The sequence below is a fragment of the Bufo gargarizans genome, chromosome 2 (assembly GCF_014858855.1).
Source record: "Bufo gargarizans isolate SCDJY-AF-19 chromosome 2, ASM1485885v1, whole genome shotgun sequence".
Taxonomy (NCBI): domain Eukaryota; kingdom Metazoa; phylum Chordata; class Amphibia; order Anura; family Bufonidae; genus Bufo; species Bufo gargarizans.
Genome location: NC_058081.1, coordinates 605,732,539 through 605,759,648, shown reverse-complemented (window position 1 = coordinate 605,759,648; position 27,110 = coordinate 605,732,539). Strand labels below are relative to the sequence as shown.

The window sequence follows — 27,110 nt, the reverse complement described above, 5'->3', positions numbered from 1 at the left end:
TCGCGCGTTCCCGGAAGTCTATGTACGGGAACGCGCGACAAGACGCCCCAAAGAAGCTCATGTACTTCTTGGGGTGTCGGGCGTTTTACAGCGCGATCGTACGCGCTGTAAAACGCCCAGGTGAGAACCATTCCCATAGGGAAGCATTGGTTTCTCCTTGTTGAGCGTTTTATAGCGCGTAGGAATGCGCTGTAAAACGCTCAGGTGTGAACCCAGCCTGAATGTCCCTGCAGGGGAATGCTTTGTGATCTGCTAATTGCCAAGGGAATCTTATAACAAGTTCATAAATATGTTTAAGGGCTCATTCACACAACAGTATTTTGCGTTCCGTATACGGGCCGTATTTTGGTTCCGTATACAGTCCGTATAGGGAACCATTCATTTCAATGGGTCCCCAAAGATGCAGACAGCACTCTGTGTGCTGTCCGCATCCGCTGCTCTGTTCCGTGACCCCGCAAAAATTATGAGTCCTGTCCTATGCTTGTCTGTTTTGCGGACAAGAATTGGCATCTCTATAATGGGCCTCCTGTTCCGTTCCGCAAATTGCGGAAGGCACATGGGCGGCATCCGTTTTTTGCGGATCCGCAATTTGCAGACTGCAAAAAACGGCACGGTCGTGTGCATGAGCCCTAACTCTGAGATCGCTCTTATTTCTCCAGGCACACATAGTACTCTGTTTGTGCTGCACCTAATAAACTGTGATTTTGAATAAAAACTACTGTAAATTGACAAGTGACACACCGCTATAATCAGGGTGCATGTCACTACTTAAGATAGTGTGGCTTAAACCTTTAACACACGTGGGTTAGTTATGAACATATTAAAAAAAGTCCCTATAATGTATCTTATTTATCCAGTGTGATACCTGCAATCAATACAGGGAGTGCAGAATTATTAGGCAAGTTGTATTTTTGAGGATTAATTTTATTATTGAACAACAACCATGTTCTCAATGAACCCAAAAAACTCATTAATATCAAAGCTGAATATTTTTGGAAGTAGTTTTTAGTTTGTTTTTAGTTTTAGCTATTTTAGAGGGATATCTGTGTGTGCAGGTGACTATTACTGTGCATAATTATTAGGCAACTTAACAAAAAACAAATATATACCCATTTCAATTATTTATTTTTACCAGTGAAACCAATATAACATCTCAACATTCACAAATATACATTTCTGACATTCAAAAACAAAACAAAAACAAATCAGTGACCAATATAGCCACCTTTCTTTGCAAGGACACTCAAAAGCCTGCCATCCATGGATTCTGTCAGTGTTTTGATCTGTTCACCATCAACATTGCGTGCAGCAGCAACCACAGCCTCCCAGACACTGTTCAGAGAGGTGTACTGTTTTCCCTCCTTGTAAATCTCACATTTGATGATGGACCACAGGTTCTCAATGGGGTTCAGATCAGGTGAACAAGGAGGCCATGTCATTAGATTTTCTTATTTTATACCCTTTCTTGCCAGCCACGTTGTGGAGTACTTGGACGCGTGTGATGGAGCATTGTCCTGCATGAAAATCATGTTTTTCTTACCTTGCAGACTTCTTCCACTGCTTGAAGAAGGTGTCTTCCAGAAACTAGCAGTAGGACTGGGAGTTGAGCTTGACTCCATCCTCAACCCAAAAAGGCCCCACAAGCTCATCTTTGATGATACCAGCCCAAACCAGTACTCCACCTCCACTTTGCTGGCGTCTGAGTCGGACTGGAGCTCTCTGCCCTTTACCAATCCAGCCATCTGGCCCATCAAGACTCACTCTCATTTCATCAGTCCATAAAACCTTAGAAAAATCAGTCTTGAGATATTTCTTGGCCCAGTCTTGACGTTTCAGCTTGTGTGTCTTGTTCAGTGGTGGTCGTCTTTCAGCCTTTCTTACCTTGGCCATGTCTCTGAGTATTGCACACCTTGTGCTTTTGGGCACTCCAGTGATGTTGCATTTCTGAAATATGGCCAAACTGGTGGCAAGTGGCATCTTGGCAGCTGCACGCTTGACTTTTCTCAGTTCATGGGCAGTTATTTTGCGCCTTGGTTTTTCCACACGCTTCTTGCGACCCTGTTGACTATTTTGAATGAAACGCTTGATTGTTCGATGATCACGCTTCAGAAGCTTTGCAATTTTAAGAGTGCTGCATCCCTCTGCAAGATATCTCACTATTTTTGACTTTTCTGAGCCTGTCAAGTCCTTCTTTTGACCCATTTTGCCAAAGGAAAGGAAGTTGCCTAATAATTATGCACACCTGATATAGGGTGTTGATGTCATTAGACCACACCCCTTCTCATTACAGAGATGCACATCACCTAATAAGCTTAATTGGTAGTAGGCTTTCGAGCCTATACAGCTTGGAGTAAGACAACATGCATAAAGAGGATGATGTGGTCAAAATACTCATTTGCCTTATAATTCTGCACGTAGTGTATTCACCATATACTGATTAGAATTTTCACATTGGGAGCATACGATATCACCATTATAATGGCGGTAGAAAAGTAGAATAAATCTTTGGCACATGTGAATATCGATGCTCAGATTGTATATGCTTCTCTTCTCTGTGCGATAGCCTCCATTGTGTGCACCAGCTGCTTTATTTACAATGGCACTGAAAGTGCTGCCAACTAGTACAGACACCAGCGTACAACCATGCACCACACCCTGTGTCTCCTCTAAGGGTAATCATAGCAAGTAAGCCATAGAGGCCACACCTAGTGAAATTCACTAATGTATAGTAGGTTATAAAGAGAAAGGCTGGTGGTAACGGCTCAGGTGCAGTGAAAAAGGAGGTGAATTGTATATCAGTTATATAGAAGCCAATGGGAGAAGCACAGCACTAAAACAAAAACCACTAGGAAGAGGACATGAGAACTGCAGCATATCCCAGAATGAAGATGGCCGCTCTCTAACACATTGCAGTGAGTAGAAGTAAAGAAAAAGCCAACAAAACATCCAGTTCATGTAAAGTATCTCTGCCGCAATCATGTGAGTTTACCGTAAAGCGGTTCTCCATCCCGTGGTGCTGGTTACAGCCTTCTTCCTGGCAGTCATGACCAGCACTGGACTTAGGCAGTCAATTGAGGTTAAAGGGAACCTGTCACATTGAACTTGGTGTTGAGCTGCAGGCAGCATGTTATAGAGCAGGAGGAGCTGAGAAGATTGATATATAGTTTTTTAGAAAAAGATTCAGTACATATAATATAACTATAAATTCCTGCTTATTCTGGGATTTGAAGTCCAGGAGGCGGTCCTATCAGTGATTGACAGTCTCCCCTCTATGACTGTGTATACAGAGATAGCTGTCAATCACTGATAGGACCGCCTCCTGGACTTCAAAGCCCAGAATCAGCAGGAATTTAAAGGGATTCTGTCACCACCATTGAGCGTATATAACTGCTCATATGGCGCTGTACGTCTCCTAAAGGACTTTCTCACCATACCTGTAAATGCAATATAAGTGTATTTGTGCCCATCAAAAAACGATTTTATAAACAAGTATTCAGATCATCCAGGTGCTGGTTTATAAACTGTACAATATATTTTTGGGCAACCATAACAAGTAATGCTGCAGAGACTAATCCTGGTTCTCACATGCGGATGCTTTGTACATGAGAGGCACACACACTGAAGTACTGCTGGGTGTTATGTACAGACACTACTGGCCTCTCAGTAAGATTTTTGGGCACTGACATCATTGTCCCCAGGGCACGGCTGCTCTATTCTTCCTTGCTGATCAGTTTCTTCCATTCACAGAGTCTGGGACGCCCTCACTGACAACTACAATACAATAAATGGCGAAAAATGGAGAGAGGAGAGTGAAGAGTTGCTCAATGGTAACCTGTCCGACACAGAGGTATTCAGTTTTCTGCCTTTATGCCTTCTATATACGATTTTGTATTGTTAAAATCCTTCACTCCAGTATGTTATAATCCAGAAAGTCTAATATGTTTCATACATAATAAGAAATTTCTTGACATGAGACACAGAAGTCTGGGCAGAGACTGGTCATGGACTCTTATGGTTAGAAAAATCAAAATGATTGGAAGATCAAATTTATTTATCTGGGATGTCGAATAATCCAGGATATTTAGTAATAGAGCAGGTCCTGCCAATGATATATATGACATATGTGTATTTGGGAATATAATGTAGTGTATTATTTCTAAATGGAGACTGAAAAAAAAGGTCTATTGTAGACTTGCTATAGATGGTGCCCAGTTGACAACCCATATTCAGGAGCCCAGTGACTACTGATCATGATACCTGATCATGATATTAAATGACACTCCTTAAAATCACTAGACCTTCCGTATATTGCACCGATATCTGGTCCTCCACAGTGAGACCAGACAGAGCATATTTAGATAGTAAATAAAGGAGGTCCCGATCAGAAGACAAAGATAAGTATATCATGAACATAAAATTAAAGAGGTATTCTGGTTTTAATGATTACATTTATTTATGTAGAGAATAGGATGTCGAACAATTTTCTATTATACTTCTATTTAAAATTTTGCTCAGAAACTTCTATTTTAGCTAGTAGTAGCCTCTCCCTCTCCCTAAAGAAAAAAATGGTACGGCCCGTTTTAGTCCTGTAAAATGCATCCATAGAAGCGCTGGATAGGACTAAACATGGCATCAGTCATGTGATCTATCATGTGACCTGGCTTTCAGTTAACTGCCCAAGTATCTAACAAGTGAATAGTATGTTTATTGAGGAACAGAACATGTATAGTACAGTATATACAGTGTTACTACCTGCAGCAGTATCTCATCATTTCTGTTAGCATCTACATAGAAGCAGATCTGCGTGGTGCTTGTTTTTTTGTTTTTTTTACAGTAAACTTTATTAACAACACAAAAACATCACCTAGTGACAGGTAGCCTTTTTACAACATCACTTAGAGACAGGTGGCCATGTGAGGACACACAGTGATATAGCTACTGTAATAACCACAATAAAAATCATTATTCCAACACTAGTCCTATTTATTACCGCATGAATGTGTCCTGTGTGCTGACCCTAGAACATATATGTCATGTACCACTGCTGCTTAGGGTCCATTCACACGACTGTATTTTTGGTCTGCATCTGATCCCTACTTTTTCAGGATCAGATGCGGACCATTCATTAAAATGGGGCCGCAGGAGATTTGGACTGCCCACTGTGTACTGTCCGAATCTGTATATCCATTCTGTGGCCTCGCAAAAAAATTTAACATTTTCTTGATTTTGCAGACAAGAATAGGCATTTTTAACATAGGGTGGAATGTACCGGACTGCGAAATGTGGAATGCACATGGCCGTTATCCATGGTTTGCGGATCCGCAATTTGTCGAACGCAAAATGGATACGGTCATGTGATTGCCCTCTTTACTGAATGTCAAAAATTAAATGATGTGTGGGTTGTCACATGACTGATGCCATGTTTCAGTTAGGCCATGGATACATTACACAGGACTGATACATGGGCTGTGCCATTCTACTGCGTTTAGGGGTCAACCACCTCATATAAGAAAGGTATTTATGCTGAATTTTAAGTACATGTATATTACAAAATTGTATGATTTCCATTCATATAAACAAATAAGCAAAATAAATAAATTGAAATACCCCTTTAAGAGAACCATCTTGCAAAATACTCTAGAGCAGATGCCATTTTTATGCCTGTTGCAGGTCCAGAGAGTGCAGAGTATGACACAGGGATTAAAGGGACACCAACAAATGAATTCCTGTGACATACTTCACCCTGGCACGCCCTGCAGTAGATGTAACACCTGGAATTGGTTCTGGCCACAGTGTTAATGAAGGTCTCAGTAAATGACAGTGTCCCAGCTAAAAGTTAGATGCCCACTATGTGGATGCGCCTATCAGTTACTTGTAAAGATTCTGCTATAAAAGGATGAAACGCCAACCCAAGGACTGGAGAGGGACGACATTATCAATGAGGCCAGCAGATAAGCATCCATTAACATTAGCAGCAATTATGTTTTACATACTGTGAGTACTGTCCATTGTCAGAGGTACTTTGGACTGAATTGCCCTCTCAGTCTCTATTGGACTCCCTTTTCTTTTCTTGAGGGAATACTCCAAATGGGATGTAATGTACAGAGTTTGTTGTGTAAGAGCCGGATGTTTGCTGCATGCTGACCTTGCAGACAGAAGCCATTTACTGGCAGACAAGACGCTGAATCACAAAGTTATAGTATAGCAAACGAAGGGGGACAAGTAAGAAGAAAACGCTGAAATTATTGATTCTAGTTAATGCAGAATTTAGGTGAATTGGATTTGGTATGATCAGGCAATGCAATAAAACACAATTATCAAATAGAAATTGCAGCACAGAGGATTTCAGAGCAGGAAAAGGATCACTGCCTGGCATTTTTAATGGCGTAACTAGAACTGACTGCAAATTTTTTGAATGGGGACCCCATCCAGCAACCCCCTTCTGCCATGCAACCCTCACACCTGCAGCTAGTCAAGATCGCTCTCTTCAACCAGGCCAGGCAGCTGCTCCATCCATTTCCTACGCCTATATACTGTACGTGGGCCCCTTCTGAGTTTGGGCCCCATAGCAGCCGCTTCCCCTGCTTCCACTATAGCTACACCCCTGGTGTCATAAATAAATAAATCACTTTTCTGACAGGAAATATGAACAGTCCATGTTAATTTGCTTCCATGGGATAAGCGGCGCTAGGTGTCGACCTAAATGTATTGCTTTTCAATGATGCCAGTAACATGGACCAGGCCGTGCCAACCTGGGATTGTATTTCACTAAGAGTGATTAGGGACTGTAGAGTAAATTCTGTACAGACACCGTGATCCAAAATCAAGAGGACTTTCACAAGACTTAAAGTGTAACTGCCATTTCACTACCAAAAATGAAATTCCTAACATATGTGATGCTGAAGGGAAGATATTAATAAAGCTTTATTTTTCAGTTAATTTTACCTTTCTGATGTCTATATTCAGCCCTTAGCTGCCCTATTTCTCTGTGCCTCTATTTCAGCATCTTCCCAAGATGGCCTCTGCTGCACTTCCTGTAGTGATCTTTGCCATGTCCTTGAGGCCATCCTGTATTTCCCTCACTTCCCATAAGCCCTTGCTCTCCTCGCATAAACTAGCAGGACCAATCAGAATGCAGATAACTTCCCCCACTACCCCAGAGCAGTGTGTATCCTCTCACATACAGCTAAGAATATTTTCACACTAGCGTTTTAAATTCCGCTATTGAGATCCATCATAGGATCTCAATAGCGGAAGAAAACGCTTCAGTTTTGCCCCAATTCATTGTCAATGGGGACAAAACTGAACTGAATAAAACGGAATGCACCAAAATGCATTCTGTTCCGTTTGGTTGCATCCCCATCGCAGACAGAATAACTCTACCTGCAGCATTTTTCTGTCCGCGATGTGGTGCGGAGCAAGACGGATCCGTCCTGACACACAATGTAAGTCAATGGGGACGGATCCATTTTCTTGGACACAATAAAAAACGGATTGACTTTCAATGGTGTTCAAGACGGATCCGTCATGGCTATAGAAGACATAATACAGCCGGATCGGTTCATGACGGATGCATGCGGTTGTATTATTGTAACGGAAGCGTTTTTTGCAGATCCATGATGGATCCGCAAAAAAACGCTGGTGTGAAAGTAGCCTAACCAAAGACCAGCCCATTAATTACATAAAATTAGTAAGCATTTGTTTCTGCCTCTTAATAGTCACCTGTCAGCTCTGCAGCAATTACTCATCAGTACGAGTGCCACATGTAAAACACTTATTGTTACAAGCGCCACTTGCGAAGATCTATCCGTCAAAACGCTACTGGCAAATATTAACCAACACAAGTGCCACTTGTAACAAGTAATAACCATGTTATGATGGAAAGCCATAACGGAATCTCTAACGCTAGTGTGAACTTACCCTAATCAACGCTTTGGGGGAAATAACCTTCATAGAAGATAGTCACAAATAGTGAAGTCTTCACCTTTGAGATAGATTGACATCATACAAACTGTAGATTTCAGGATTGGAATATATATGGATCGGACAATTTCTTTAAAACTTTGTCAAAAAAATGTTAAGATATTTTTTTTTGGGACTATGTACTTCAATCATTAACTCTAATTGATATCAGATTATTTACCCTAATCTTGAACTTTGATTGGTACCAGTATATACATGAATTGTGGACTAAGCTAATCATCAGTATTATTGATAATTGTCTTATAAACTTTATATTTATGTGTGAAGCTCTCTAGGAATGTATTGTATTAGGATGAATTCTCAACGTGTTATGTGAATCAATCACCCTTTACCTATTTAGCTACAGTGTATTTTATATATTTTTTATTCCATATATATATATATATATATATATATATATATATATATATTTAATGCATATAAATATATTTGGGAAGTTGTTTTATATCTAAGACATATTTTTCCAGAAGGTGGTGTTTAATCTATAACAAGCATTCGTTTTAGCCTCTTAATAGTCACCTGTCAGCTTTCAAACAAGATCAGTTGCATGTTTCTAGCTGCTAAGATTCAGGAGATATCACCATGTAAAGCAGCCCCTCCCCCTCCACTTTCTGCCAGAGTACAGGCACTCAGGGCTAAGCTCCTCCTCCCAGTGCTCTCCCCAGCATTCAGGGCTGAGCTCCTCTTCCCAGTGCTCGCCCCAGCACCCAGGGCTGAGCGCCTCCTCCCAGTGCTCTCCCCAGCACTCAGGGCTGTGCGGCTCCTCCCAGTTCTCTCCCCAGCACTCGGGGCTGTGCTCCTCCTCCCAGTGCTCTCCCCAGCACTCAGGGCTGTGCGCCTCCTCCCAGTTCTCTCCCCAGCACTCGGGGCTGTGCTCTTCCTCCCAGTGCTCTCCCCAGCACTCAGGGCTGTGCTCCTCCTCCCAGTGCTCTCCCCAGCACTCAGGGCTGTGCTCCTCCTCCCAGTGCTCTCCCCAGCACTCAGGGCTGGCGTCCTCCTCCCAGTGCTCTCCCCAGCACTCAGGGCTGTGCTCCTCCTCCCAGTGCTCTCCCCAGCATTCAGGGCTGTGCTCCTCCTCCCAGTACTCTCCCCAGTACTCAGGGCTGAGCTCCTCCTCCCAGTGCTCTCCCCAGCATTCAGGGCTGAGCTCCTCTTCCCAGTGCTCGCCCCAGCACTCAGGGCTGAGCTCCTTCCAGTGCTCTCCCCAGCACTCAGGGCTGAGCAACTCCTCCCAGTGCTCTCCCCAGCACTCAGGGCTGTGCTTCTCCTCTCAGTGCTCTCCCCAGCACTCAGGGCTGTGCTCCTCCTCCCAGTGCTCTCCCCAGCACTCAGGGCTGAGCTCCTCCTCCCAGTGCTCTCCCCAGCACTCAGGGCTGAGCTCCTCCCAGTGCTCTCCCCAGCACTCAGGGCTGAGCTCCTCCTCCCAGTGCTCTCCACAGCACTCAGGGCTGTGCTCCTCCTCCCAGTGCTCTCCCCAGCACTCAGGGCTGAGCTCCTCCTCCCAGTGCTCTCCCCAGCACTCAGGGCTGTGCGCCTCCTCCCAGTTCTCTCCCCAGCACTCGGGGCTGTGCTCCTCCTCCCAGTGCTCTCCCCAGCACTCAGGGCTGAGCTCCTCCTCCCAGTGCTCTCCCCAGCACTCAGGGCTGAGCTCCTCCCAGTGCTCTCCCCAGCACTCAAGGCTGAGCTCCTCCTCCCAGTGCTCTCCCCAGCACTCAAGGCTGAGCTCCTCCTCCCAGTGCTCTCCCCAGCACTCAGGGCTGAGCTCCTCCCAGTGCTCTCCCCAGCACTCAGGGCTGTGCTCCTCCCAGTGCTCTCCCCAACACTCAGGGCTGTGCTCCTCCTCCCAGTGCTCTCCCCAGCACTCAGGGCTGTGCTCCTCCTCCCAGTGCTCTCCCCAGCACTCAGGGCTGTGCTCCTCCTCCCAGTGCTCTCCCCAGCACTCAGGGCTGTGCTCCTCCTCCCAGTGCTCTCCCCAGCACTCAGGGCTGTGCTCCTCCTCCCAGTGCTCTCCCCAGCACTCAGGGCTGTGCTCCTCCTCCCAGTGCTCTCCCCAGCACTCAGGGCTGTGCTCCTCCTCCCAGTGCTCTCCCCAGCACTCAGGGCTGTGCTCCTCCTCCCAGTGCTCTCCCCGTCTCTTGTGTATAATACAGAGGAGAACGCTTGCCCATGACAACGCTGTGAGAAGAGGCTGCAAAATAGGAAAGTAGCACACGTTTATGAGAGTTATTATAGGGTAAAACTAAAAATGATGGCATTTTAAAGCACAAAAGCATTTATACAGCAGGGTGTACTATATATACCATTAGGGTATAAAAAATGAAACGGCAGTTACACTTTATAAACTAGGTAGCGGGACCAGGCTATGGGAAAAGCAATTGCAGAACATGTGTTAGTAATTCATGTCTTCTCTACCTGTACAAATACTCTACAATCTCATATATTTTTCTAGAACTGACAGAGAAGCTATTCAAATAATAAATAAAGTTATACTTTCTGTCCTCAACCCCTTCTGTTCCAGCACTGCCACTCTGTCCTCCCTGCCGGACTTTGTATTCCTGATTGCAGGGGCGCCATACATGACCGCAGCCAGTCACTTGCCTTAGGGGTCCTGTGCCACTTGCCATTAAGGCGAGTGAATTGGCTGCAGCGGTCACCTTCGTTATACAGACACAGCATTGCTGCAGCACGTGGCTGTACCCTAAAGATGTGCCAAATGTATCACAGGGGCTCAAGCTGGTTGATAAGTTTGGTGCCTGACTAACTTTTAATGGTTGGCTTACCTTGAGACAGAATTTCATGTTAAAATGTTGGCGCAAATTGTCCCATCTTTGGATACACCCCCTTTCACTGAGCAACCACTATTTCCACTAAGCTGCGTAGTAGATTATTCTTTTTGCCGCATTATATCTAAGGGTACGGCCACGCATAGTGAATTTTCTGCAGTTTATTGGATGCGGATTTCTCTCTGTGTATTTCTAATGGTGAAGCTGGCAGTGAATATCTACAGCCTATTGACTTGCTGCAGATTTAAAATCAGAACCACAGGTCGGTGCAGGCTACGGATTATTATTTTCTCAGCTTGTGGAGGAGATTTCTAAAAATCTTGTCTTCTTTGCTGATACTGTAAAACCCTGCAGAATTGCTGCACTCAAATCATACCATACCATAGCATTTCTATACAATCCCAAGTCTTCAGAGCTGTTCCTCGCAGATGTTCTCCCTGCTGTCTTCTTCTTATTATAAAGAATGGCTTTGGCCCAGCGGGGGTCACACACAGAAGATTTTTCTCAGCCATAGCTGCTAGAAACATTTTCTTTTTACTAAAGAAAGCTCAGGCAACACTTCACTCCACAGAGGTCTGTCATCTGTCTTCTACTTGTCACACGTCTGCTGATTGGGTATTACGCAGGGCATTTCTGGGGGCATCAGCCAACAAACGCTTTGATGCACTTACCTTATATTCAGTGAACAGCAGCTGATGGGAAATGGGATGTTGGTCACCCTCAATATCTGTAACGTTGCTGCTGGCAGACAGAGAAGCGCAGTAATAGTCACTGATTCATGTGACCCAACTTAATAAAACCTGTCCATCTGCTTCCAGTTCCATGAGAAAGAGGAGGAAGAACTGAATGAGAAGAGTGAGAATGATTCTGGTATTAATGAGGAGCCCCTGTTAACCGCTGACCAGGTAAATGGACGGGAAGTAACATGTGAATATCACTGAGATACAAGGAGGTTATGATAGCTCCAGCAGTCGCTATGGGGCTGCTAAGGATTAAAAATAAAAAAATGACTATACTTTAAAAAATACGGAATATGACCTTAATGCAAGGTCAGATTAGGTGACCGGCAGGTAATTTTTTAAATAATATTCAATTTTGGGATTATTTTTATTCCAGATTAATTGATTTTGTATACACTTGTATATTTTATGCAGTGATGATTTGTATACTGAATGTGTGGAAATAATGTAGGTTTCTGTGTTAGTCAAGTCGGTGCCCTGTCAAGTCTTGATCCCAAGGTCAAACATGCTGAATATTGATAGCAAATATTAGCCAGAGAAGTTGTCAGACCTGAATGGGATCCAGTCACAAGAATCAAAGTCGGTGCACGGTCAGTGATACTATAGAGGTCATTACTAGGGGCAGTCCAGGCAGCATGCGGAAGGTAGGGGCTGGGTCGGTGCTGTGACCCTCATCTCAGCTCTTAAGCTCCTTGCTTAATTAGAGCAAATTGGAGAAGGAGAACAGAACATGACAGCTATTGATGGCCACCACAGAGGCAGGGCCAGCGTCAGCACCTGGGAAAGCAGGGCAGTGCCGATCCCTGAAAGGATATAATTACAGCAGGTTAACATGAAGCTCTATAGCTCAGTGGTTAATGTTCTTGACTTTAATGTAGAAGGCTGTGAGTTCGAATCCCAGCAGAATCATTGAATAAATAGAGGCTAAATAAATCAATTTGTTGGGAAAGGTGGCAACCCTAACAGAAACCGTGACCCCCATAACTTTTTTTTATAGTTATGTCTATGGAGATGTGTGGGGACTCATTTGAGGGAAATCAGTCTTTTTTTGACAATACCATTTTGGGGTGTGTATGACTTGATCACTTTTTATTCAATTTTCTTGGGAGATAAAATGATGAAAAACAGCAAATCAGCCTTTTTTTATTTTTTTCTGTTACATCCTTCACTTAACTTAAAAAAACTAACTTAAAAAAAAAAAATTATAATATGGGTGTTTTCGCATGCGACGATGCCCATAATGTTATATTTTTTTATTTTTTGGGGGAAAGTGGGGTATTTTTTTTTTATATTTTCAAATCTTTTTTTTTTTTTTACTTTTTTTATTACTTTTCATCAGATTGCAACTTATACAGAATAATGGAAATTGCTTTATTATTCTGTATATAAATCACTATATCACAGCTTAGTGCTGCCTCCTAGTGGTTTGAACTCGGATACACTAATAATGAGCCTAGTACAGGCTGCGGCTCATTTTTAGAACAGGGTGCTTTCCCCAATCTCCGCTGGGGGAAGGCGCGTCTGAGCAGGAAGCCCGCGCTTCTGTTTTTTAACACTCTCAGATGCCGCGGTAACATTTGAAAAATGCCACAAGGGGGCCCACTGAGATTTATCGCCCAAGGGCCCACATGAACCTGGAGCCGGCCCTTTACAGAGGAACAGCTTTTGGGGAAAAATATTATGTTGCAACCTGGTATTTGGTTCTACTGGGGCAGTATTTTGGAGTGCACTATGGTATTACAGACCCTGCCTACTTGTGTTGCTTCCCCCCCCCCCCCCCTGTCAATTTGAACTCACCCACAACATAGAGTCAGGTGTAATGCAGAGTCAGCAAATGGAGTAGTTAAACATTTCACCAGGCACTGACAGCTGCACAGGGTCGATTCAAATAAAGCCGCAAGCTTGCTGATTGGTCACACACCGTAAGCTTCCTAATTTGCATGCTGACCAATATTTCTGACTGGCTAACCATCTGGACCCTTGTATTGGCTCTTAGGACCCTTGTATTGCAGAGAAGGTACATATGTTCTCTGTTCTCTCAGTAACAGCCAGTATAAATTGCTTCTATGCTGCTCAGGGAAGGACCGGAGCCTGTACAGTAGTAATATACAGCAGACCTCCAAAGACTGCTTCTGAGGATTGACTTGTGACAAAGCAATTACCATTTCTCTTCACTGCTCCAGAGTCAATGTTACAATTATTATCCATCTGCAGGAGGACTATCTAGAGATTATATGTATTGCTGCTAGAGAGGAAGGAGACTGACCGGGGAACTTAGTGGCAACTATATTTTAGCTGCCAGAGGGAGAAGGAGACTAACTGGTGGTGATGTGGAGCATGGGGGAGGTAAAGCTATATAGACCAAATAGATGCAAGTGGTTTGTAGGTAGAAAACAGAGACACTGACCACCCTGACACTGGCCAGCAGCCTGCCCACCATAGCACACACTAGCAATGGTCCAGATGGGGACACAGAAAAGGAAAGAAAGTTAAAAATAGCAAATTATATTATTTGGGGACTTTTTATATGAATAATGAGAGAACCTCTTTAGGGATCAGTTACTCGTCTGTAGACTGGTGGCTGTTGCCTGTATGGGGATATCAATGAATATAATAGAAATGGCTGGAATTGCACCAGCCTTTATCTATTGTTAGTGAGTGTTGCTTAATCTTACATATTTATTACATGCTGGGGAATCTTGATTGGTCAGTCAGGTCTACACGCCTCTGAAGCTGCAAATGTGCCTGGCATGTTGATGAACACAAGGACATTAGGGGGTACTCAGGTGACTGAAGACGTCTTCTCTGAGGCCCCCCCACCCCCTCAAGAAGGTGCAAGACGGAGATTGCTGCTATGGAAACCAATCAGTCAGAGCCTTCATATCATCCTGTGTTCACCCACCAGCAGTAGATGTGCCGTGTATGTCTGTAGTGAGGACAATACAGAATATATTCCACAACAGCCTTATACCGGAAGGTTTCCGTATGGACCAGATGCTAAGAATAATGTCACTAACCATCATCTTACATCTTCTACGTTATATGCAGATATTTGTTTTATGTCCTGAGCTAATGTCAGTCTCTGCGCTCATATTCCAGAAATGCTCCATATTCTATTCTTGTCTGTATTGGTAGCAACCTATAGAACTAATCAAAATAGTATCTACATCTGTATCATTTACCCCTCTTTGTATCTCTAATATGGTAGAAAATACTAAACACTGGTCTTAAATATCAATATGAGCACGCAATAGATGAAGCCTACTCGTCTATGTTCCTGTATTCACATATGTATTACAATGTGGTCTTGTGACGAGGCCTTACTTTACCATTTGTTCTATAGCAGGATCTTCAATACCGGGAAGACTGTCTGTGGGCTGCTCTTCTGGGTTTCTTAGTGGGCATCGCCCATCTCTTTGATTTCTATTATGCCTTATGCATAGGACCACTCCTGTTATGCCCACCCATCCTGGCACAAAAAGTCCTAAGGAGCTCAGTGTGTCCTGTATGGACAGCTTGGTTTGACCCCCTAATGGAAAGTTTAACTTCGCCTCCTCCTCTAATACTGCTGTGCCGCTCATTGGGCCATGTCCTCTTCTTGCAGCTGGCTCCTGTGGACTGCTGTGACTTGTTGAGTCAAGGAGTGAGCCAGTGAGTTACTGTCTGTGAGTCCACTCAATATACTCGTTGAACAAGTACTTGCCATTGCACATCTGATTAGTATACTTCTCCAGGGGCTGATATTACTGCTGTAAGGACTGACATGATTTCGGTACTAGGGGAGATACTATACTAGATGCTACAATATGGCACTGGATGCTGGTATGACACATGCTTGGGCTTTGCTTTTCACCATCTGCTGTCTTGCAGCTCCTTCTCCCTAATACTTAATATTATATTTAGTATATTATAATACATAGTAGTCATAGGGGGATACATCACTGCGGATAATGATTGTGCAGTTCATATGCAAAGATCCAGTGTGGCACCTGACCATATTAGAATAAAATCCACCACATCAAGTTATAACAAGCACAGGGACCGTAGCTTCTAATGCTGGATTATCTGCCGATACAGTACATGCAATATGGCACACGCTTTTCATGTAGAGTGCAGCCCATTGTTATATAGTACAGTATTGATATATATGAACTGATTGTGTGCAGCTTGACTAAACAATCCTTCTCAATCATATATTTGACTGGTGGGTTGGGAATAGGCCTCAGGCACAGTAAACAGGGTTGTGGCAGGGTGAAAAGTCTGTGTTTTAGAGGGTGGGATATGCATCAGAAGCATAGGCTCAAGGATGTTGTACAGTAAACATATCATGGCTGGAAGATGTCTTCATGGCGGTCTGGACGAGATGGAGAGGAAGAGGAAAAGAGAATGAGTTCCCCTGTGAGCCACTGGATATACAGTAATTGTTTATTTTGCCTCTGTATTCAGTACTGTATTTACTTGTATCACCTGTCGTGTGATTGCAGCCTGCAGTGCGCCTGTGTAGATTGGTATCTGACCTCTATGGTGGTCACTGTATGGCAGTATTATTCGTTTTATTCCCTGACTGATGAAGCCCTTCTCCCTGAGCATCATATTAGGAGTTTCTGCGTTCCAATTTTATGTTCAACCTTATATTGATGCAGTGGCCTAGGGTACTGTCACACTAGCGTTATTCTTTTCCGGCACTGAGTTCTGTCCTAGGGGCTCAATACCGGAAAAGAACTGATCAGTTTTATCCCCATGCATTCTGAATGGAGAGTAATCCGTTCAGGATGCATCAGGATGTGTTCAGTCTTTTTGACTTTTCAGGATGGAGATAATACTGCAGCATGCTGCGGTTTTATCTCCGTCCAAAATTCCCATTGAAATGCATTAATGCCGGCTCCGGTCCCGAGTGTTTTGGCAAAATGGATCTGGCATTGCGGTCTGCGCATGCTCAGACCGCAAAAAATTTCAATGCATTTGTCATACGGATCAGGATCCTGATCCTGATACGTCTGACAAATGCCATCAGTTTGCATACGTTTTGACGGATCGGGCAGGCAGTTCCGGCGACGGAACTGCTTGCCGGATCACTCTGCCGCGAGTGTGAAAGTACCCTTACTTATTTAAGGTGGCAGTGAGGGACACAGCTACAAGATGCAAAATTTGCTACAGTATTGTGCGTCTGTATTTTTCCACAATATAGGGGATGGGGGGGAGGGGGGGCGATATTGTATGTGGTGTGGCGGAGTTTATGTGCCTGGGCTGCTTTTTAGTTCTAGGCTGAACTTGTTCTGTAGTGCACTGCTGTGTATAATAGATCATTTTATGGAGGTTCTGTTCACACTAGTCTCATGACTTCCATTTGGGTGTGTCACTTATTATTATTTTTTTTGCTACTGTGGGTAATAGTGCAGATCGGATATTCTGCACATCAGAGGGAACAGAACCTAAGCACCAGTGTAAACAGAGCCTTAGATTTCTATGAAGCTGAAGATTTACTGTATCGCTCTCAGTGCAGAGAATATTATAGAAATGTAAAGGACTTTTTTCTTGCAGAAGATTTTATATGAGACATCATGGTAGGCAGCCCAATATCTCAATAAATAATGTTGGTTTTCTCTCTGCAGGTGATTGAGGAGATTGAGGAGATGATGCAGAACTCTCCAGACCCTGAGGAAGAACTGGATGAAGAGGATAATGACCTTGAAGAGATTTCATCTCGTTCTGACACTGTTCTCCTCCAGGAAATGCAGGCCCTGAGTCACAACTTCAATAATAACTGGACAGTGGAGGGTAAGGGCCTGTCTACAGTATACCCCCAATGTCTCCAAGTCATACTGTGCCTCATGTAGCTGACAGGCTCACAATTGCAATTTTTTCTAATTTATTATGGATCTTATTCATTTCTATAGGACTAAAACAACTGTGCAAGTGTTATTCTCCATCACATCCATCATGATTTTTTCCACATGATCACTTTTTATCATTGAGTACACTGGGTTACAGACTGATAAACTGATTCAAGATGATAATTTGCCATAAGTTGAACCCATCCTTAGTAAAATACATGCTTTATGTAGCACCTGAGTGTAAACCTTTAACATTTTCCTACTGTACTCAGACATAACCGGTATTTATAGAGCGGAAATGTATGTTCACGGTGCCCCCTGGTGGCCAACCATAGAAAGTCACAATAAATACAAAACAACAAAAGGCTGCAAAACTAGTAGAAAAAGACATACAAGAAATTCAAAACCTAAACAGTTCTTGAAAGGTGATGTGGATCTCTCCTCTTGCCTAAATCACTAGCAGATAAAAGATGTAACTAATGAATGTATATAAGAGTTTTTATAGATGTGCATCTGCACAGTGGTGGAGCATCTTTCTCCTGTTAAGTTATATATATAGTGAGCTCCATCTGATTTCATGGCTGTGGTTAAACTACACTAAACTAGGAACCTGTCAAAAAAGCACATTCTAATGCACTTACCTTTTCAAAGTGCCGTAGACCTGCTGCTTTCAGGACTGGCCATGTGTCTTGCTTCTTCAAAAAATCTTGACTTCTGAGTTCTGACAAAATCATCTTCTTACTCCTGAAGCTTTCCATTACTGGAATTGATGTGGGACATCATAGCGGTGATGTAGTAGACAGGGCTGTAACCATGTGGATGAAGTCTTTTTCTCATCTGTTGGCGCATGAAGGTGGATATTGTCCACAGGATTACTGCCTTGTCCACTGCACCGCTCCTTTGTTGGTCCTGGAAAACCTCTTCAGAGTATAAAAATTCACTGGTAATCTAGATTTGTATTTTTCACATTCAACATGTATCACATTTCCTAAGGGGGTTATAATTTGGAGAGTATTTGAGTGTGCTTGTAGATCATAGTCTAACAGCATGCAATGTCAACCAACTGCTTCTAAGGCCTCTTGCACACAAACGTTTTTTTTTTCCGTTTACATTCCGTTTTTTGCATTCCGTATATATTTTAATGGATCCGCAAAAAAAATGGAAGGTACTCCGTATGCCTTCCGTTTCCGTATTTCCATTTTTCCTTTCCGTTTAAAGATAGAACATATCCTATTATTTTCCGCATAATGGACAAGGATAGTACTGTTCTATCAGGGGTCAGCTGTTCCGTTCCGCAAAAAACGGAATGCACATGGACTTTATCCATATTTTTTGCGGATCAGTTTTTTTTGCAGACCACAAAATACTGAAAAAGCCATATGGTCGTGTGCAAGAGGCCTAAGGCAAGCAGAATGCTGTCTTGTATTTAAAAGGGTGTGGACTCTCTAAATCGGGAAGTAATATTAACACTTAGCAAAGCTTTGGTGTGGTCTGGTTCTGGAATTTGCAGTTCAGTTATGGGCACCAGTTCATAGAATGAATGTCTTAGACCTGAAGAAAGTGCAAAGAAGAGCAACTAAACTGATAAGGGACATGGAGGGTCTTAGTTATGAGGAAAGATCAAAAGAAACGTATTTAGTTTTGTCAAGAGACATCTAAGGGAGGGATATGATTTACCTATATAAATATAAAAAAGGCCATGCAAAAAATATGGTGAAAAGCTGTTCCATGTAAAAATAACCTAAAAGACAAGGGGGCACTGCCTCCGTATGGAGAAGAAAAAGTTCAGTCTCCAGAGGCGTCAAGGCTTCTTCACCATAAGGCTGGGTTCACACTTGAGCGTTGCGCAAACGCGCGTTTTACGCGCGTTTTTGACGCGCATTTTTATGCGCGTTTTTGTAATAGTAAACGCGCGTTTGATGCGCGTTTGTGTGATTCACTACAGTGTCCTATGGCCACAAACGCCCCAAAAGTCGCTCATGTACTTTTTGGAGCGTCGGGCGTTTTACAGCGCGATCGTACGCGCTGTAAAACGCCCAAGTGTGAACCATTCCCATAGGGAATCATTGGTTTCTCCTTGTTGAGCGTTTTACAGCGCGTAGGAACGCGCTGTAAAACGCTCAGGTGTGAACCCAGCCTTAGAGACGTGAATCTGTGGAATAGTCACCTCAGGACGTGTGCTATGTTCATTGCAACAAACCTTCAAAAAGGGATTGTATAGTAGAGTGTTGCAGTTTTCCTTCTTTCACCTCAGGACGCACAGTAGAAACAATTTATGACTTCAAAAAAAGGCTTAGATGCTTTCTTAAAACAGAACATTAGCGCTTAGAATTCTGGTTTTCCACTTCCCTCCCATTCCTAGCTGTACCTGATAGACAAATGTTTTTTTTCAGCCATATTTCCTGTGTAACTATGTAAAAATGGTGAATGTTCTGAGGTATAATTCTCATAAACCAGAGATAGCAGTGGTGGAACTACATACAACAGAATGATGGCACATAGATGGCAGTGAACCCGCATCTTTAATTCAACCTAGTACACAGCCAGATTAGAAGAGGCAATTGTTTTGTTTCTGCAGTTATTTCAGATACTGTAGAATAACGTTTCTTGTGTATCCACATCGGTCACATACAGCAGGTGTGGAGCACATGAGCGTTGAGGAGCTGACGCAGTTACTAGAGCGAGTGGAGCACGCAATCTGTGACTATTCTGAAGAGCTGGTTCAGCATCTTGCTCGACGGGATGAGTTGGAGTTTGAAAAGGAAGTCAAGAATTCCTTCATCACTGCTCTCCTGGAGGTCCAGAACAAGCAGAAGGAACACAGAGAGCTTGTGAAGAAGAGGAGGAAAGAGAAGGGCCTCAGTCTGCAGAGCACCCGCACCGAGAGAAATGGCCAGATGCCCATGAAGGTACCAGAGTAACATAGTAGGGTGAGGCGCTAAAATAAATACTTTATTGATAATTAATTAAAACTAGGGGTGATACAAAATTCCTCAATGTCGTCTAACTCAGACAGGTAGTAGAATCAGGAGCTGCAGGATACATGGAGGACTTTGAATAGATAGGTCATATGTATCCAAAAGAACCAAAACAGCTGGGTAAGCAAACCCAGATGAATGAAACACCTCGCCACCACTCTAAACTGATTAAAACGAAACAGTAACCACAAGAAGAACACTTCTACTTGTTATCAATTAGTTATTTATTGGTGCACTGTTCACACCATATAGATAACCGCCTGCTTGTGGTAAACCTATAGCTTAGGGGTAGTGAAAGGCATGTATCTAAATGCTGCTCTAAGGCATATTTTACACTACTGTTAGTCCCCATGACATGGTGGCACTCTTATTACTATATTTTATATCAATCGGAGCCTTCCTGCATGCAATACTTTTGGGCCTTTTTAACATCTATAGCCCCCTAGCATATTGATATTATCGTTTGGCATGTAGGTATATTGGCTCCTTGACCAGTTACCATTAATAGTTCAATATGCTGTTTGTATGCGGATACCAGACATCGCTTATGATTTATGCTGATGTCCACTTTCAGGACCATTTAAGACATCATTCTCAATGGCTAGTGCTAGGCGGGCTTTGTATATGCTGTTATGCCTGGCTCCTTCCCGGTATGTTCCCATAGTAGTGGGTACAAGGTCTGCCTTATATTATCCCTGTACATTACTGTAGATCAGCGGTACATCCGCTGCGGCAGGCCGGCGAGGGGAGAGGTTACACATGGACTTATTCCGTCCCCTACCTACCGGATTGGCCAGCACGCCGCTATGATCTCCACCTAGGGGCGGTGCTCCCTCTTTCAAATAAGGGTACTTTCACACTTGCGGCAGAGGATTCCAGCAGTAAGGATTCTGTACAAATGTATGCAAACTGATGGCATTTGTCAGACGGATCAAGATCCTGATCCTTATGACAAATGCATTGAAATGCCGAATCCGTCTCTCCAGTGTCATCCGGAAAAACGGATCCGGCATTTATTTTATTTTTTACATTTTTTGTGGTATGAGCATGCGCAGACCGCAATGCCGGATCCATTTTGCCGGAACACTCGGGCCGGATCCGGCATTAATGCATTTCAATGGGAAAAAATGCTGGATCCGGCATTCCGGCAAGTGTTCTGGAATCTTGGACGGAGATAAAACCGTAGTATGCTGTGGTATTATCTCGGTCCTGAAAAGTCAAAAAGACTGAACTGAAGACATCCTAATGCATCCTGAACGGATTGCTCTCCCTTCAGAATGCATTAGGATAAAACTGATCAGTTCTTTTCTGGTATTGAGCCCCTAGGACGGAACTCAATGCCGGAAAAGAATAACGCTAGTGTGAAAATACCCTAAGACGGTTCAGGCGGCAGGTAGGCCAACCTAGTGCTGGACACGCTGCCACAGGGCAGCGCTTCTCTTAGTTCTTCAGTCAGCCACTACGAACCTTAGCTAAGCTCCTGATGAATCACTAGAGTGAAGAAACACGTCGAGCTACATGCTGATGTATAGATTTTAGCCAGCTGAGTATTTTTTGTAATTAAGTAGCCTAGATAGCTGAGGGGCAGTGTTTATTTATAAGAGGGCATTGCGCGACCATAAATCATAGGTTTGTTGCACCCTCTTATCGTGTATTACAATCAGCACATGATGGTTGCCTAAGGTGGGCATCTATACTTCTACCCACTTTGAGCAACATTTAGATATATGCCTTTCACTACCCCTAAGCTATAAGGTTTACCACGAGCACGCGATTATCTATATGGTGTGAACAATGGACCCATAACTAATTAATAACAAGTAGAAGTGTCCTTGTTGTGGTTACTGTTTCGTTTTAATCAGTTTAGAGTGGTGGAGAGGTGTTTCATTCATCTGGGTTTGCTTACCCAGCTGTTCTTTTGGATACATATGACCTATCTATTCAAAGTCCTCCATGTATCCTGCAGCACCCGATTCTACTGCCTGTCTGAGTAAGGCCCCCTGCACACGATCAGGATTGCGTGCGGATTTTACGCGCGGATTTGCGTGCGGAAAATCCGCACCTTAGGTCATGTACATTGTATTCTATGAGAATTTGAAATTCTCAATGCACACGATGCAGATTTTTTCCGCACGGATTTTGACCTGCGGTGCGGATTTTAAAATCCGCGACATGTCAATAATTTTTTTTTTCCTGACCGGATTTTCTTTATTCACTTAGTGAAATCCGCATGCGGAAAATCCGCACCAAATCCGCATGCAAATCCGCACCAATTAATGCGGATTGACCGCACGGATTTGCCTGTGAACACCTGCGGATTTCAGTGCGGATTCTCCGCACATGAATCCTGAACGTGTGCATGTAGCCTAAGGCCTCATGCACACGACAGTATTTTTTCCTTGATTTTTGGAGGATCCACGGACATGAAAAAAAGTCAATGGGTCCGCGAAAAAAAACGGAAAACGGCACAACTGCCATGGATGCACACAAAGGCCTTTAGAGGACATTGAGGATTTTTGTATCACCCCTATTTTTAATTAATTATCAATAAAGTATTTTTTTTAGCGCTTCACCCTATAGTGATTTTTCAAAATATTGAGATGTATACCCTTGTTTACCGATTAGGCTGGGTTCACACGGGCGTCATGTTTTGGCTCAGGATGCATCCCAGATGCATTCCGGCAAACCCGCGCGAGTAGGTACCCAATTGCAGTCAGTTTTGACTGCGATTGCGTTCCGTTCAGTTTTTATCGCGCGAGTGCAATGCGTTTTGCACGCGCATGATAAAAAACTGAATGTGGTACCCAGACCCAAACTTGTTCCCTGAAGTTCAGGTTTGGGTTCAAGGTTGTGTAGATTGTATTATTTTCCCTTATAACATGGTTATAAGGGAAAATAATAGCATTCTGAATACAGAATGCATAGTACAATAGGACTGGAGGGGTTAAAAAAATAATAATAATAATAATTTAACTCACCTTAATCCACTTGTTTGCACAGCTGGCATCTCTTCTGTCTTGTTCTGTGAGGAATAGGACCTTTGATGACGTCACTACGCTCATCACATGGTCTGTCACATGATCCATCACCATGGTGATGGATCATGTGATGGACCATGTGATGAACGTAGTGATGGACCATGTGATGAACGTAGTGATGGACCATGTGATGAACGTAGTGACGTCATCAAAGGTCCTATTCCTCACAGAACAAAACAGAAGAGATGCCGGCTGCGCGAACAAGTGGATTAAGGTGAGTTAAATTTTTTATGTATATATTATTATTTTTTTATCCCCTCCAGCCCCATTGTACTATGCATTCTGTATTCAGAATGCTATTATTTTCCCTTATAATCATGTTATAAGGGAAAATAATAAAGATCGGGTCCCCATCCCAATCGTCTCCTAGAAACTGTGCTTGAAAATCGCACCGCATCCGCACTTGCTTGCGGATGCTTGCGATTTTCACGCAGCCCCATTCACTTCTATGGGGCCTGCGTTGTGTGAAAAACGCACAAAATAGAGCATGCTGCGATTTTCACGCAACGCACAAGTGATGCGTCAAAATCACTGCTCATGTGCACAGCCCCATAGAAATGAATGGGTCCTGATTGCGGGTGCAATGCGTTCAACTCACGCTTTGCACCCGCGCGGAAAACTCGCCTGTGTAAAAGGGGCCTAAGAGATGTTGTTTGTAAACCTTCCGTTTTTTATCACGCGCGTGAAAACGCATCAAAACTCATTGCACCCGCGCATAAAAAAACCGAACAACTGAACGCAATCGCAGACAAAAGTGACTGAACTTGCTCGCAAAATAGTGCGAGTTTCACTGAATGCACCCTGAAAGCATCCGGACCTAATCCGTCACGCTCGTGTGAAAGAGGCCTTAGGCCCCTTTCACACGAGCAGGTTTTCCACGCGGGTGCAATGCGTGACGTGAACGCATTGCACTCGCACTGAATCCGGACCCATTAATTTATATGGGGCTGTGCACACGAGCGGTGATTTCCACGCATCACTTGTGCGTTGCGTGAAAATCGCAGCATGTTCTATATTGTGCGTTTTTCACATAAGAAGTGAATGGGGCTGCGTGAAAATCACAAGCTTCCGCAAGCAAGTGCGGATGCGGTGCAATTTTCACGCATGGTTGCTAGGAGACGATCGGGGTGGGGACCCGATCATTATTATGTTCCCTTATAACATGGTCATAAGGGAAAATAATAGCATTCTTAATACAGAATGCATAGTACAAAAGGGCTGGAGGGGTTAAAAAAATAAATAAATGATAATATAACTCAACTTAATCCACTTGATCGCGCAGCCGGCATCTCTTCTGTCTTCTTCTTTGCTGTGCACAGGAAAAGGACCTTTGATGACGTCACTGTGCTCATCACATGGTCCGTCACATGATCCATCACCATGGTAAAAGATCATGTGATGGACCATGTCATGAGTGCAGTGACGTCATCAAAGGTCCTATTCCTCAAAGAAGAAGACAGAAGAGAAGCCGGGCTGCGCAATCAAGTGGATTAAGGTGAGTTAAATAATGTTTTATTTTTTTTAACCCCTCCAGCCTTATTGTACTATGCATTCTGTATTAAGAATGCTATTATTTTCCCTTATAACCATGTTATAAGGGAAAATAATAAAATCTACACAACACCTAACCCAAACCTAAACTTCTGTGAAGAAGTCCGGGTTCGGGTCTGGGTACCAAACATGCCGATTTTTCTCACGCGCGTGCAAAACGCATTAGAATGTTTTGCACCCACGCGGAAAAATGCAAACATGGAACGCAATCACAGTGAAAATTGACTTGTTTTAGTGTCAAAATCGCACCATTTTCCCTGAACACATCTGGCCCCAATCCGCAACGCCCGTGTGAAAGGGGCCTTAGTCCGTGAAGTTACTAGAGTAACATACAGCACAACAAATGCTAAAGATGCACATATCTAGTTTCTGTGGATGGTAATTCATACTGCTGATATCTCTCTTCATTGTACACATTGTGATAAAAGTTCTGCTCCTCTGCAGCGCTTCAGCATGGAAGGGATCTCCAATATTCTTCAGACTGGAATCAGACAAACATTTGGTAATTCAGGGAATGAGAAGCAGGTGAGTGCTCAGTGGTGTAATACTAAAAAGTCGGCGGGCAACAATCTGTGTACTCAAATGGAGCCACACAGAGACGAAAGGGACAAGTCCACTCAGTCCCAAATTCACACTAAATCCGCACTTGTCACTAGGCAGTCACATTTGGATAAATGAAGCAGCGGGTGTTTTTAGGTCTCTCACCACTACCCGGACTTATAGGGGTCTCCTCTTTTAGTCACAAACATTTTATTCCTTGTTTCACAGTAACGTGCAGGACGCCCACATTTCTTATAAATCAGCTCTATATACACACAGGCGGTGAGATGCCACACCAAATGGTGTGACTTAGGCTACATTCACACGACAGAGAACACTCACAGTCTATGGGTGTATTTACACATCCGTTTTTTTTTAACAGACTGTGAATAAATGTCCTGCTTTGTCCGTTTTCATGGCCCAAGAGCCCCTATAGAATTGCAGTGGGCTGTTTTTATGGCACCAGTGAAAAACTTGGAGTGAAAAACAGACAGTTTGAATGTAGCCTTAGAAGAAATTGAGAAATATAGTATAGACTGTGAGGATAGTTTAAAAGCAATATGTTTTATTCATCATACAAAGGTAATTTCAAAGAAATGTATCATCATAAAAATCAGAGCACTATTCATCCAGCCCAGTCATGCCCTGGTAGAAGCCTAATGCGGGAAAAACCCTGGGATGGGCTGGATGAATAGCGTGGGGTAGGCTGTGAGGAGGCCTCGGCACAGCTTCTTCAAACAGCTTATCGCCCGGAATACTGGGAGTCAGTTCCCTGCCAATGATCTATTCTCTAGATAGGTCATCAGTGTCAAATTCCCGGATAACCCCTTTAATACTTTCGCCCCTTTATGTTTTGCTGTGCATTTCTGGCTGTTTTTATTTTTCGATTGGAGAATGTGCAGCATCAAAATGTGGCTCATTTTATAGGATTCAAGTAGCAGCATACTGTATGGGTTTACTCGTTCACATCAGAGTTGTGTTTTCCATTAGAGCTCTTTCACATGAGCGGATGCCGTGCGGGTAATGCGCTGCGTGAAAGAATGCCAAACCCGGCTCCAGACAGCAGAGACACGGAGCATTAGCATGATTGATGATGCTCCGTGCCTCTCTGTGACCTTTTTACTACAAAATCACGGTGACAACTTTATCTCACTCTGATTTTGTAGTAAAAAGATCACAGAGAAGCATGGAGTATTATCAATCATGTTAATGCTCCGTGTCTGCTGTCCAGAGCCGGGTTTGGCATTCTTTCATGCAGCGGATTCCACGCACGGGATCCACTCGTGTGAAAGAGCCCTAATTCCTGTTCCTTAAATGGTCACCTTTGACACAAATGTGCATAAATAAATAGTACAATTGACAACAAGAAACATAGTAATATGTCTAATGAGAGAAATGTCTCACTTCCTAATCCCTCCACTCCCCCTTCCAATCTAATTGCTCTTCACTTTGATAAATGTCTTAAACCCATCTAGTACGGGAGCAGCTCACAGGGGGATCATATTACACAAGTGCAAATCTATAGAGAGGGGTAGGGGGAGTAGTGAGCAGGAGCTGAATGAGACACACACAGACAAGCAGACTTTGCTGGAGCTACAGTACATGGGCTGAGATATTAACTTTCTATCTGCTTTATTCACAACCATACAGGTCAGTACCTCTG

General features: G+C 43.4%; 1 protein-coding gene across 3 annotated transcripts in view; it reads left to right on the top strand.

Moving 5' to 3' along the window:
• FEZ1 (fasciculation and elongation protein zeta 1) overlaps positions 1–27,110 on the top strand; it is a 57,527-nt gene that overhangs the window by 21,114 nt on the left and 9,303 nt on the right. Inside the window, exons 3-7 of one of the 3 annotated variants that reach the window (XM_044278305.1) lie at positions 3,748–3,847; positions 11,585–11,671; positions 17,119–17,284; positions 19,978–20,249; positions 25,352–25,432. In XM_044278305.1, the coding sequence (XP_044134240.1) occupies positions 3,748–3,847; positions 11,585–11,671; positions 17,119–17,284; positions 19,978–20,249; positions 25,352–25,432 (706 nt within the window). Of the gene's footprint in view, positions 1–3,747; positions 3,848–11,584; positions 11,672–17,118; positions 17,285–19,974; positions 20,250–25,351; positions 25,433–27,110 lie in introns of all 3 variants that reach the window. The other 2 variants (XM_044278304.1, XM_044278306.1) reach the window with 2 other exon arrangements.